The 14,544-nt window shown below is 40.1% G+C and overlaps 1 protein-coding gene across 2 annotated transcripts in view; it reads right to left on the bottom strand.

Annotated features, from left to right (window-relative positions):
• DISC1 (DISC1 scaffold protein) overlaps nucleotides 1–14,544 on the bottom strand; it is a 190,305-nt gene that overhangs the window by 159,652 nt on the left and 16,109 nt on the right. For both annotated transcript variants that reach the window (XR_004979961.1, XM_054514371.1), the window contains exons 2-3: nucleotides 11,154–12,097; nucleotides 7,620–7,689 (exon numbers count right to left, since the gene is read on the bottom strand). Coding sequence is in view for 1 of the 2 variants with exons in the window: in XM_054514371.1 (XP_054370346.1) it covers nucleotides 7,620–7,689; nucleotides 11,154–12,097 (1,014 nt within the window). In the remaining variant the exon portion in view is untranslated. The remainder of the gene's footprint in view (nucleotides 1–7,619; nucleotides 7,690–11,153; nucleotides 12,098–14,544) is intronic.

Here is a 14,544-nt window from a genome sequence, read left to right as displayed (position 1 = left end):
GACCAGACACCATTCAAGAATCAGCAAAGAGCATTATCATTTCCCCACAGAAGACTCACACTGAAAGATTTTCATGTTTGCTTTCAAATGGTAGTCACGTTCATTCGGCATCCTTTTAATCCAAATTCACAAAGAAATTGCATTATGACATCTAGAAGTTTTTGCCCATGTTCAGTCATTTATTAAGCAGATAACAATTGAAAAGAGCAGGTGTCCCCCTTCCTTTAGAATTTTTATATCCAAAGTGTAAGACAAGGGCAACAAAATCAATTTTTAGTTGCTGGGTGAATTAACAGCCATGCTGTCTCTAGTGGTCATATTGCAAATGAAACACAGTTTTCTTATCTGGAGCTAATATTTCTAAAGAGCTAGGGAAAGATAAGTCTGTCCTGAATATAAAATTTGTTTTCAAGTGCAAAGTAAGCAGATGGGCTGGCTGGGTATCAGGAGAGCCATGTCATTCACTCAGTGGGTACTGTCCAGATAGCACATCAACACTTCTCCCAAGCTACACCCATCAGAGCCCAATGCTTCAAACAGCCATTCAGCAAGTAAGATCTTAAATTACCCATAATTGCTTATTTTGTTCGTATTTTTGTCATTGCTTGTTTGTTTGTGAAAGACTGGCCAGGCTGTCTGGGAACAGCTTGGCTGCATCATGGACTGGGAAACAGAGCCTGAGTGCCCTAGGAGAGTGGCTGGCAGGGTCAGTTTTAGGCAGCAGATGGCCAGGAGCAGAGAAAGCTTCCAAGCACTCTCTATGCCAAAACTCCAGCAATTTTCCTCTTGTCAAGCAGCTTCCAGAAACACAAGACATAGCTGAGCCTCTTCACTCTGGCCAAGATTAAAATACAAGAGCATACAGAATCCCATAAAATACTACCACTTCCTAAAAATATTTAGGCTGCACGGTTTAAGCACGATAGTGCATGACTACAGCAGTTTCTGCTCCAATATTGGCTAAGGAATTAGATACAGAAAACACAACTGCATTTTCAATGTGGAGCATAACTAGACCAACACCAAGAGTTGGTTCTACCTCCAAGACACTCATTGATGTGAAACAGAACAACTGGTCTAAAATAAGAATTCGCATCAAAAGAATTTCAAGAACCTGCTGAAGATGCATGTGTTCCTCATGTAATGACTAAAAACAAGAAGTCAAAGTACCCAGAAATGCATAGCAGACCTCCCTGTCCTAAGTATTGGTCACTACTATGGTAGTATTAAAAAAAGTTTTCCCAGTTGTCTACCTGACAGCGAGATAAGGAAATTCATACCTTAAAATTGTGACTCCTGCTCAGTTTTGCAATTAAATAAAAGAAAACCAAGCACAATAGAAACAGGATAGGCCTAACACAGATTGCATAAAAATAATCAGTAATGTTATTAGTGCTGCTTATGGACAGAAACAAAGATGATACATTTGAACAACAGCATTTCAGTCCACAGTTTCAACTAGCACCAAACAAAAAATGGATATGTGCAAAAAGACTTCTGTTTTTCATTTCAGTCCGCTATCTTAGAGGGACATGGACAAGATGGTAGAGGTGCAAGACTGTTTTGTTGCAAGGTAATTTAAGTCTAATGTATACTGCACATATGCATTTACTATCCTTAACCTTCCAAACTCTTTTGGGGAGGTTATTTGAATTTATCAGAGTGAGACAAGATAAGCAAGATCCACGTAACAAAGGTTTGGGTTTGAGAATTTATACAAGTTCTTTTTCCCCCCATCCTCTTAATAGCTTTACAGGAAAGTTATAAAAATGAAAAATGAAACCTAGAAGACTTACCCACAGATTCCAGGAAGCTTCTACAGCTTGTGATGAAACAAGACTCTCACAGCATGGCACAAGAGAAAGCCCTATTTGTTCCATCCACCCCAAACCCAGTGACAAGTCAGGGGCCTGCAACTGCAAGTTACAAGCTTGCAGCAAGTCTCCTTTGTCGCAGCAGCTCTGCTCCTCCAGAATTTGCCACTTTTTATTTAGTCAGCAACCTCAGCTAGAGAGCTTCACTAAACATACAGCTGGGTTTGAAGATTCAACTTCCAAAGGTACATGCCACACTGAAACAAGTCCAATCCAAAGCAACGTGTTCTTCGAGAGTTATTTCCAGATATAGCTTCTCTCAAATTCCCTGTCCTTCCTCAGAAAGAAGCCAAGTTGCCTTCATTTCTGGGTCCTGTTATAGCAGCCATCTGTCAAGCAAGCAGTTTAGTTCAAAATAATAGAAGCACAGTAAAGCAGGGATTCTATCCAACCCTCATCTACAAACAGCTCTTCCAAGAAAAAAAGAAATTGAAAAACAAACAAAAAAGACAACAAAAAGAACAACACACCACCCACCTGCTTGAATATCAGATTAGTTCAAATGTTTAAGAGCTATGATTGGAAATAGTACTTCAAATTGGGAAAAAATACTGCTCCCATTTAAACTGCAAAAAGGAACATGTAAAGACCAAACAGCTACACATCTGGCCAGGCGTTCAGAGTTTTTGCAAAATTTAGTATTTGCTAGTACCAGTGTAAGAAGTAGCAAAGGCCTTCCTCTGAATGCCATTTAACATTTTCAACCCAAGCATTACTGAACATGATTCTTTCTCATTTACTTTCTCTGCAGTTGCCTTAAAACAAGTAGTTGGTTCAAGTGAGCAACAGCACCTCTTATAATGTAAACCTACAGGAGACTAACAGCTACAAAGTCTTTCCTTCCCCTTCCTAGTCTTGTGATTAAGGGAAAATGTACAAAATGAGACTCAAACTCCTGCACACACCAGAGGGTGTCCTTGATGCCCTGCAGATCCTGAGATATGGAAAAGACAATTGGTATTAAGAGGTCTTAAAGAACACAAGCAAAGAGCAAAAAAGAAAAAAGATGCAGACATTATTTTTCTGTAGAGCACACAGTGCACAAGTGAATGGCAGTTCACCAATTCACACAGCTCATCCTTTGCGAGCTCACCTAAAATAACTGAAGGCTTACATGACATTAAATGTATCTACAGCATGAATCCTTCTTGCTGAGATAGGATAGATTTTGCCACCACAGGCATAAATGTTTCTGTGTTCTTTCTGTCATGTTGTACTGATGAGGAGTTGCTCTGATCTGCTCAATGACCTTCACTGAAGAATCCTAACTCTGAATTGCATGGGGGAATTAGCATTCCTGACCAGTTGCAAGCAAGGCATCTGCAAAGAAAAAAATTATTTTAAAAGTAATTATCATAATTTAAAAGAATCATTAGTTCTGCAGAAACTCTTTGCTCAGAAACAAGATGTCACGTGAGCCAGTAGTGGAGCTCAGCAGCAAGACTCAGTCCTGACAGTTACCACTCCACTTGCCTCTTGCACCAAGCAAGGTTGAGAAGAACAAGCAGCAAAGAACAGGAAAGAGATTTTCAAATGCTTGGGCAATGAATTTGTACTGAGCAAAATGCACTCACTCCTACTGCAAGCACAACTCCCACAGACACAAAATACACAGTCTTTTTTTTTTTTCCTCCTGTATTCAGCAGTGTGTTTAACCTTGGAGCTGTCAAGCTCCATCATGAATAATGAGCCATGACAACACTCCAAGTGATCCTTGGAGAACAGACCAATTTTTCCTATATGCTATGCAAGGCAAAATGCTTATATTCCCATGGTACACCACCTGCTTTGAAAATATACAGTAATGTGGCCATCAAGAGGAGACCACAAGTAAATACAGAAAAAAAAAAATTTCTTTCCCAATATTTCAGCACCTAAAAAGAAGCAAGAGCAATAAAACACATAACATCCCAAGGGTTCCTCTTTAAAATTATACTGGGACTGAGGATATTTGTCTCACTGAATATGCATTTCACACAACCATTTCACAGCCGAGGAATATCTGCATTTGAAAGAACCCCTGACAGCTACAGCACGAAGGGAGAACACCCTGCAGGTTTCACAGCACTGTGACCTCCAGAAAATGAGCACCAATGAGGGACACAGGGGTGGCCTCCACCCCGAGCAGCCTCCAACGCTCTTGGAACAAACACATTCCCCACCCTGCACACTCAGCACTGCCAGAAAGAGTAGAAAAAATGCACTTCTCTGAACGCCTGATTGAAGCTCCTCCACACCAACACCCTAACCATGCCAATGCAGGTCTTGCAGAGGCACAGCAAAGGTAACCAAGCAATAGCAAGAGTCATTTCTGCTGTGCACCTCTCAAGCTCAAGGGGAGGAGGAAGACAAAGACAAAAATTCAGATAAATCTTTAGATTTACCTAAAGAAAGGAAAAACTAGAAAGAAACAAGCTGAAGACCTAAACAGGTATTCCCTTGCCTCTCAAACAACAATGGAGGGCTGTGGCTGCCCTTAAAAAAAACTTCCCTCATTCTGTAAATAAATGCTAATGTATTAACATTAACCTGGAAGACACCATGCTCTCTAACAGCTCAAGCAGCGTGCATTTCTCCTGTGTTTCTGCAAGGTGGAAAAACAAATGTACCCTTATTCCTGAGTTGTTTGCAACAAGGTATTTGTCCGTGGCTTTGTAGGGGGATAAGCTGCCTTTATTTCTACGTCATTTCCTGGTCTTGTTGCCACAACTGAAAACACGGTGCATCCCTTTTCCCTCCCTATAGGGACACTACTTTACTTATAATTCAGTTTCAATGATTACCTTAAACTACAGGAGCTTTCAAAAAGTTCTGTAGAGCAGGAAAGCAACAATGTCAAACTGTGATGCTTGTCTCTCCTTAAGCTGTGAAGTTGGCAATGTCAGACAGCAGAAAACAGTTCTGAGCACTAAGAGGAGTTTTAAGTGCTAACACATCTCCCTCCCACCAAGAGGCCTTCCCTCAAGACTAGATGGCTCTTTGAGACCTGGAGTCAGAAAATCTCTGGAGTTAAGATCTTGATAATGGCTGAAGCTGGAGAGAAGACTCTAGCACCAATGCAGTAGTTAGACATGATAATGTATTTATTGGCAATTTAACTTTTCCCTTGGGAGTCTAGCCACACATACCCCTTCTCCACCTGCTCTCCCTCCTCTCTATTCACCTCTTCCATGTCCAGGGCATTTCACAGCTATTCCCATCTATCCTTTTCCTGCAGCACTTCCAAATGAGCAAGACCTGTGTTGGCACCACACATACCACTACCATCATCTCTGATTCAAAACAGTTCTGCTCTTAGCAGAGGACTCACTCTATACTCAGAGTCACTCCCCAAATTACAGGATCAGTAATTTTCTCCCTAGCATTACAGTTAAAATGTCCTCAGCGCCCCCCATGCACCAGGTTCATTGCTCCCACTCCTTGATAATTCACCACCATGTATGCCCCACATCACAGCTCTGCGCATTTAGCAATTCCATTCCCTGCTAGCAATATTTGGCAATAAGATCCCTTTAAAGAAGGCTAATTACAGATTTCACTTGAACAGAAATTGGTACTGGGCCAATCTGTGAGCTATTTAACAAGCTCTCAAACCTCATGCCAGGGAAGCCTTTGTTCTCCACCAGGAGCAGCAGCGTAACTCTAAAAGCAAAGGTGGAAAGCTTTACCACTGTGAGGTGAGGAGGGAAGGTCACAGCTCTGATTCTCCTTGCAGCACTACACCTTCTCCATGCACCACGCAAGTCTTATCTTGAAGATACACTGACTGCCTATGTTTTGCAAAAAGAAAACTAAGGGAGCCAGTTCAGCTTCCGTGAAAATAATGAAAAGTAGTTACAGAAAAAAAAAAAATCCAAAATAGAACAAAGACCAGTATGACAGAAAACAGGTCAAGGACTCAAAAGCTAGGAATTGATAAAACTCAGGATGCCTGGTTGCATGCATGCATGAAGCATGTCATTCTCTGAGAACAACAATATCTAGTTTTCAAAGGGATGGAAGAAGTTCAAGTCTCTCAAGCACCTCAGCATCCAGTCACATACCAAAACAAATGTTTTCTGCCTGTTTATGCCAGACTTAGCACAGAAAACAGTAATCTCACCTGTGGATTCTCCTTATCACTTTTTCTCTCTATGCCCACAACACCCGGTGAAATAACGTTCCAGTCAGACCACTTACCTGAGGGGAATTAATGCAACAAAGTGTGCGAACCCTGCTTGATAACTAGGGTGGAACTGAAAAGGATAAAAGGAGGGAGTGATTGACAACAGACAACTGGTCCTGTTTTAAGGATACAAGACTAGTGCCCAGGAAAAACTACACAAGAGCTTTCTGTGTGAGATTCAACACAAGTCATCATTTTTCCCTGTGGTCAACGACTATATGGCATCACATGGAGATGTCACACCTGATACACTGAAACACTGCTGTCAGACTGGCTGACTGCCTAGAGAATCCCAGCTGGAATCTGTGGTAACCATGCACACCGAGTACACAGCTGTTGGGAAGTCTCCAACTGTGAGCTCAACCCACAGGCACTTAAAAAATAAGAGTTATGAGTGTTACACATGTAAAGCACACACATTAATAATGTCTATTTGACAGAGACTAAACCCATAAATATCTACTACATCCTCAGATTTTAACACACCTAAGGGTTTTTATCCCCATTAGGAATGCCACACTGAAAGAACGACTTGTGGCAGTAGCAGACTCTTCTCCTACACACAGGCAGGCCTTTAAGAGGCCAACAGAACCACTCTTGCAAAAGTGCTACACACCTACCCCCTAGAAACCAGATTTTCATCCTGGGGACATCTTTGGGGGCAGGAAAACAGTCATGTTACAACTGCAAAGCATCACACAGTAATTTGGAGAGGCAAACCACAAGTCTGACCACTGCCCAATTCCTAAAAGCCAAGAATATTAAAGTGGGACAAAAGAAGCTGCCTTTTTCCACACTTATTCTCTGAAGTAACCATGCAGATCTCATTGGAATGCTTACAGTCTCTTCCAGCTGAAGATAGACCTAGCAGGAAGAATTTACCTTAGAACCTCAAGATTTTCAAAATGTGAGTACCTGAACACAGACTACCACAACAGGGAACAATAAGAAATCAAACATATTAATAGATGCTCAAATTATTAATGTGCACACACATAAAACTTATCAGAAGTGCCAAGGCATTTGAAAGAAAAAAGCATTATTCAAAGATAGATATTTGCCAGCAGTTGTATCACCACCATATTGTCTAGCTGAATTTGATTGAACTCAGTGGACATCAACTTAATCCCACAGGACAGTATCCTTCACTTCTGTAATAGCTACTGACCTTATTGCTATGAGCCCTGCTGTAGTGTCATGACTAAATGTGGCAAGCAGCAAATCTCACTCTGTCAGCAGCCAGTGCCTGCCCTTTCTCCTTTTGAAGCTTCCATTCATTTCTGCATTTTTTTCAGTCATGTTGCTTCACAACAGCCGATCCAGATGGTGGGTATTTGGATTTCAACCTTGCCACATGGTGATGTGGCTCAAGAAAATAAAAACTGTTGCTACCTGCTGCTGACCTACTTTAATTTGTTTCCTGCCATATGACAGAATAAGCAATACAGTTCATTGAACTCGTTTTCCACACCTAGTCACTGCTATGTAGGAAATATAAAATAAAACTAATAGAGGAAGAGGGAAAGGGAAAAAAAAAAAGCAGAATGATCCAGTGGGGAGTAGGAAGGAGCAATTCTCACCTCTATCATAGTCATCTTCCTCTATTGCTTTTTCCTGAAGCCTCTGAAGCCGTAAGATCAAGGATTTTAACTATGCAAAGAAAAAAAGTTAGTTAAGAAGAAGCTGCATTTAAAAATATACAGACTACTAACTTCTATGCTATATAAATGTAATAGATTACTACATCATTACAATGGCCAAATGTTGATAGTTAAGCCCAGCATTTGTTAAGTAGACAGACCTATTTGGAAGTCAGCTGAACTGCAGCTACTTGAGCCAAGCATGGCTTTAGTCCAAACACACACAGAGAATAACAAATTATATTTCTTGAAAAGCAAAGGAGATCGTGCAATCGTAGGATATTTTTCACCCTTTGAATAAATGAAAGTATGATCATTAGAGAATTCTGTCAGCATGATATCCTTCTGATCACATTGTACTCAATGGTATGTTCCCAAGCTCATTCCAACAATCTTTACCTGAGTTTTGCAGAGAACAAATATAAAATTTCCATATGCAAAGCACATTTTATTCTGTAAACAGAAATGCAGTATGAATACTTTGGAACAGGTATATTGATATTATGGGTCAGAAAAGAATGTTAATTTGCAGCCAAAAAAGTTTCCTTAAAACACAATTTAGGCTTATCTACATAATGTTGATATTTGCATTTTCACAATGCAAATGCTAGATGAGGAATAAAAGCAGAACACCAAGAATACCCAAATCACATACAAAGTACTCTCTCACGTTCCAAAAGAAACTTACCATATTAGAGTTTTATTTTAAAAGTTAATGCTTCTCTTTGTTAACATCAAGAGTCTGGACCAAAGTTCTAAATTTACTAAAATTTTGTAAGGCCTTTACAAGTTTTTGCTGTTAAAAGAAATTGGTTGGAAGGTAGGTTTAGTCTTCTCCTAACTGCCATGACAGCCATAGCTGCAGGTACAAGACTCAAATGTGTTTCTTATTAAATTTATGCATGATCTGTACCAAACAAGCCACTATCAGCCCTGAAAAAGGTGAGCCTGGAGAAAGAAGCAGTGTATATTCTCAAAGACCAAAGCCTGAAAGTGCTTGGGAGAGCACAAAAATCCATAGTTTAGATATCCTTAAGAAATCTTAAAATATATTTCCATTCTCCCTGAAGCTCTTTCATGTTTAATCCTCATATTTAGAAAAACAGGTACAGCCAGTCAACAAGTTAATAGAAGCACTCAGTTATCAAGACTACACATCAACACATAAATTAGACAATCAACACACAAACCTTTAATTTCAAGATTTCCCTCTAAATATGGTATGTGAAAGTGGACTGGTAAGAAATGAACTATAAAATATAAAGTCAGGAGAGTATCCAAAAATGTTTGATTAATAATACGCTACAGGACGCTCCAGAAGAAAAACAAACAAAAAACATTGCACATGTTCCCATTTCTTCTGTGCTTTACTTTATTTCAGTTTTCACTTCCCAAAACTCCAATCTTTATTCTCTGAGGCTAGTGAGGAAGGCAAATGGTACTGAAGGGAGGAGCTCTGAACCCTCACCATAAATTATTTTCTCTGTTTTATGCCCAACTTTTTATAGAGTTTTAAAGAAGCTTGCAGTAGGAATGATTCAAGTGACACTTTTTTCATATCCATGATGTATAACAACAACCTATACTGAGAGCACAGCTTTGCTGCTGCTGGTAGTGTTTATTCCATCATGCCCTACAGTGGCAGGTCACTTAAAGTCAGCACGGGTACCACAGCCCAGGCACACCCACAGCAAACAGACTGATGCTGCACTGTAAAGTGCTTTCTATTTGCAGGCTGGGAGACATTTGGAGCTCAGCTAATCAAAGACCTGCTTGTGCTTCAGAGTGGCATGTCCTAGATGTGTACCAGATGAAGATCACTTTTTAAGTACAGAGAAAGCATAATTTTAATAACTTTGGTATTGTCTCCTTTTCTTGACTACTGTTGCCTTTGTTCCTTTCTGAAAACTTTGAGATTCTACGCATTATCATTACAATAGGAAGGTGCTTCAAATTCAACATACAAGACTGGCTAACCAAGGGCAAAGATATCTGAGGGCACAAATCCCCAGTTCTCCATTCAATGTATTAATGAATACAGAAATTAAAGATAACAATGTTTCTTTTGTGCCTATCAAATAAGCAATACTGAAAAGAAAGGAAAATAGTTTCCTATTTTGATTGCATTATACATTCCCAAATTTGCAGTGAATTAATTTCCCAAACTATCTCAGACTATAGGCACATTGCAATTCCAGGCATGAAACCAAAGAAACTGCTCCATGTAAATGTGTGTGAAGTTTGTAAATAAGAGAACCTAGTTCTACACATATCATCTATGAAAATAAAGTACTACAAAGCATTGTAAGCCCAGGTCAGATGTCATGGTAAGTAAAGAAAGCATAAATGTTTCTCAGCCTTCTGTCTTGCCCAGACAGGAGGTTTGTGCAAAGTCTCTCTAGACCAGGTTGTTTCATTAGGCCTAAAGACAATACAGCACATCTCACCAGGTAGGTGTCTGAGCTGAGAAGTTACAAAGATCTAAGTTTCTGAAAGGCAACCAAGAAACTTGGGCACTAGTGAGACAATTAAAATAAAATTAAAAAAAAATAAAAAACAACAACAAAACAAAAAACAACCCAAACAACTAAAAAAAAAACAAAACACCACCAACAAAATTCTCACTACCCACTCAGTGCACCTTGAACAAATTAGTGCAATCCATTGTCTCCATATTACCTTCTAGATGATTGTTTCCTGTGTGCACAGTAAAGCCAATACTTGGCTCCTTTGATTGGGTAAGCTCAGAATGCCCACCCTACCATCATAAAAATATAACACAGCTGATCCTTCTTAAAGATTTCCCACATCTCTCCTATAAAGAGCACAGTGAATGACACTGCCTGTATACACTGTAGGTCTAAGTGTGGGAACATACATATATGCAAAAAGACTCCTGACTCACCAGCCCACTACTCCCCTAGCGTAGAAGGGGAAAAGAAAAAAAGATTCAGTTCCCAGCTGGAGACAGAGAGGGACTCGACCCCCATTTTTCTTCATGCACCTATTAGATTACACACTACTTTCACAAAGTAACCTAATTCCTAGAAGTCTTTGGCTCAACTTCAACATTTCCAATTAAAAAGTTTGGTGTTGTTAAATCATGATAATTCAAGAAAAGAGTTCTTACCACCTTCTAATTTTATACTACGTATAACCCAAACTGCAGACAAAATAGCCACCTGTGAAAAGAAATGGTACTTACTGAAGTCAGAAACTGATGTGTGATGTTGGAAATGAGAGGATTAAAGTTTCAGTAGAACATAGAATAGGGTACTGCAAAAATATCACCTATTTTTAAAGAACCAAACAAATCCTGTTATCTCATTTTTATCATGCAGAGGTCTACTGCAAAACTCTGAACAAAGGGCACAAAAGCCAGTAGTATCTGAACTCCTACATAAACTTTGATTTTGGCACTACAAATAAAATGTTTTGAGGACAAGGTATCAAAAACAAAGTGAGATTACTGACCTTTAACGTACTGCGGTTGCCAAGCAAGCAATCCTGTAGCACTGGTTCATATTTTTTCATCAAAGTATCCCAGTTATGGTCACTGACAGTAAAGCTACTTTCATAGCCTGAGGTGACAGAAGAGCCAGCAGATGCTGCATCCGAGGAATCTGTAGAATATGAAAATGTTGTGTCTATATCCAAGAGAGAGACAGTCTCACAGTCCTGTAATTTATCATTTACTGGGCTCTCATGTTCATGCTGCAAATCTTCACCAGAACTGGAGGAGCAGCACAAATCTCCCAAGTGCTCATGAGCTTGTGCCATCTCTTCTGGCTTCTGCAGATTGCCTGTGGTTTTGGGATGCAGTACAATCTCAGTTTCCTCAATAGATTTGCCTTCCACATCATTTACTCCAGAGGCCAAGTTCAGGGAGAGCTGTATGAAACTGAAACATGATCTAAAGCTATCCTGTGCACCAGCAGAACAAGAAATACCATCTCTGTTTTGATATTCACAGTTGTTATTCACTTCTGTCTGATCCAAAGCATACATGTTTGGGAGCTTGCTCACTTTGGTGCTGCAGCTTTTCTGCCACGTACAGCACCCAGCAGGAACATCTCCTATCCCTGTGCTATCTGACCGTGGACTATTGCAGCAAGAAAGATTTTCACAGCATCCTGGAGGGTTTCCAGTAGCGGCCAAGGTTGTCACCCCATTAGCAGGAACTACAGCACTACGGTGCAGGAATTCCAGGTCATTTTGGCACTGTCTGAGCAGAGCACATCCCTCAGAGCCTTCACAGTGCTGCCTACCATGCTGGAGCTCTGCTGGGCTGGACCCTGCGCAGGCACCCAGGGACTGGAACTCGATCTGTTGCTGAGCCTCTGGCCTCATGTACCCAGGTCTTTTGGCCAGCTTCTTTCTATGGAGAGAGTCCGCTGGCATTAACTGCTGTTGATCACCTGGGAGGGCAGAAAAAGTCAGTCAGTGTTTCTGCAGTTTTCCAGGCTTAACATACTGTGGCATCTGAAAATAGCCATTTCTGAAATTTCAAGCAGCATATCGTTTTCCATTTCAACAAAGCACAGACACTGACCATACTGCAGATAGAGAACACTGTGTGTATTCATTCACCTTATAAAGAGATGGCACCTGTTTCTAAGTGAGCTCCCTAACAAGCTCCTCCACCAGGACACACACCTGGGTACAATGTATCACATTATCTTCCCTATTCACAATATCGCTCTGCTTTTCCATTCCAACTTGCTTAACAGAACACTGAAGCAGAAACTTGGTTTAAGTTTCTCTGATCCAAACTGATTTCAGGCTTACAAACACATCTAAGATAGGACTGAATCTGCATCCAAAATGTGAGAACTGTGATCACAAAGAGATTTTGTTCAGTTTCTTGTGTTCATACCCATGTTTCAACACTATGAGTAGCAAATGGCTCAGGCTCTGCTGCCATAACAGATACAACTGTAACACCGTGTGGCTGCAGATGTCGGTCTAATGAGACACTGTACAAGTTGTCATTTAGATTTATGATACTATCCACCGTCCAAAATGTAAAGTTAAAGGAAAAGCTTTGCATGAAGAATCACCAATCCTAGAAAGCTATTAGTTTGTAGCATTACTAAAGTATTAATATCATTAAGAAGCATGCTCTTAATGATGCTCAGTAACTTGATTTCCTTACACATACCTTACTTACACAGATGAAAAGATAAATTTGCTGTTTGCAGAGATAGGAAAACAAACAAAAAACCCCATCCAAACAAGATAAAAATACCACAGTAAACATTATAAGTGGGAGATCAGAATGTAATGTCTGCGTTTTCTGTATATTTTTATATATGCGTTATTGGTAAAAGATTACATGATGACTACTTTCATTCTCTCATGGATTTACTGCTAGTTAAAAAGTATTTCATTTTTCTGTCCTGCACAATGGGAATCAATGGGAATACAAGCTCTGCACTATCATCCATTTTGTAACACAAAAAGATATTGACTGCACCTATTTGCCAGAATCACTCTTCAAGGGGATCTGATGCCTAGCTGAATTATGCCCTCTATTAGCTGCCCTCTACTCAAAGAAACAGAATCAATTGGGTGTTAGAAATATTCATGTCACCCACCCAGAGCCCTTACAAAAACACAAGGTTCTGATTTTTTTTCATTCCACCCTAATCACAGTCCTTTGTCAGCATTTACATTGATGGATATGCACATACTCTAAACTCCTCAGCAGCTCCTAACACAGGCCTCATACACACCTCACTATGACAACATCCTATACAAGAATTTAAGCATTAGAACCAAAACTTCCCGGGAGAATTTTCCCAACATTTATTACATTCTCGCCAAATAACCTTCAACAAAAGCAATTTACACATTTTCCATATACTAGAATAGTGGCACATCTCACCATAGGACTGCAGTTAAGCCTCTGTATCACCATAAGCTTCCTATCACCATAAATTAGAATATCCCAGCAGTCTCTGATATTCTCTCCTGTCTGAGGACAAAAAGTATCACAGAAATAAGAAGTAAAAAAGGTCATGGAGTCCATCAGCCTGTCTACTATAAAAAGACAGTGAAATGCTGTTCTGGGAGTAATTTAATAGAAGTCTTAACAAACAGGAATCACTCTCGGAGCAAGGGAACAAAAACTGAACAGAATGTTCTTTAAAATTTAATTCTTTTGGTTTATATACAAAACAATAGCCTAAATTTGATTTCAGCAGAAGAAATCAGTCATGCATAAGAGACATTCTAAGGCTGCATATACTCCATGGCCATTTAAAAAGGCCTGCCACAGGCCTCATCTGTAAAAACACAAAAGGTTCTCTGGTTTAATTAAAATCAGTTTAAAATTGATCTCACTAAGTCACTATGAATTTCTAAAGTAGACAGACAATTACAGCTCTTTAAACACCAAATTTAAACTAAGCTAATGTAAATAAGGTTTAAATTGGCCAAAGCATTAGATATTCACACCAAGTGAACTGGATGCAATTCTAAAAATTATTGGAGCCAAAGGGGTACAATTCCAATATCCTGAATGAGATCACACACTGCCCAGGCATCTCTGTGCTCCTCACAAGGTTCACAGGTAGCCCAGACAGGTTTGGCAATCTGTTCCTTCAGAGACTCCAGGTCTATCTCCTGGTGAGTCCATCCAGCAGCACAAATCACTCACCTGGATACCAGAGCAGAGTTACACTGCCCAAGTTCTAATCAGCACTAGAGCTAGGCCAAGCCAAGAGCCATCCAGAGGATGCTACAGGGAGAGAGAGCTGCAGGTCCTTCACCCCTGAGTGCAAAGCAGAGTGGACAGAGCTGGGACTGACATGAACATGGACACTCACACCTTCCCCAAAGGATAAGGGGAAGCCTGATCTCC

The sequence above is a fragment of the Molothrus ater genome, chromosome 3 (genome assembly GCF_012460135.2).
Source record: "Molothrus ater isolate BHLD 08-10-18 breed brown headed cowbird chromosome 3, BPBGC_Mater_1.1, whole genome shotgun sequence".
Taxonomy (NCBI): Eukaryota; Metazoa; Chordata; class Aves; order Passeriformes; family Icteridae; genus Molothrus; species Molothrus ater.
The sequence above is the reverse complement of the archived record's forward strand: the minus strand, read 5'-3'. Positions and strand labels throughout refer to the sequence as shown.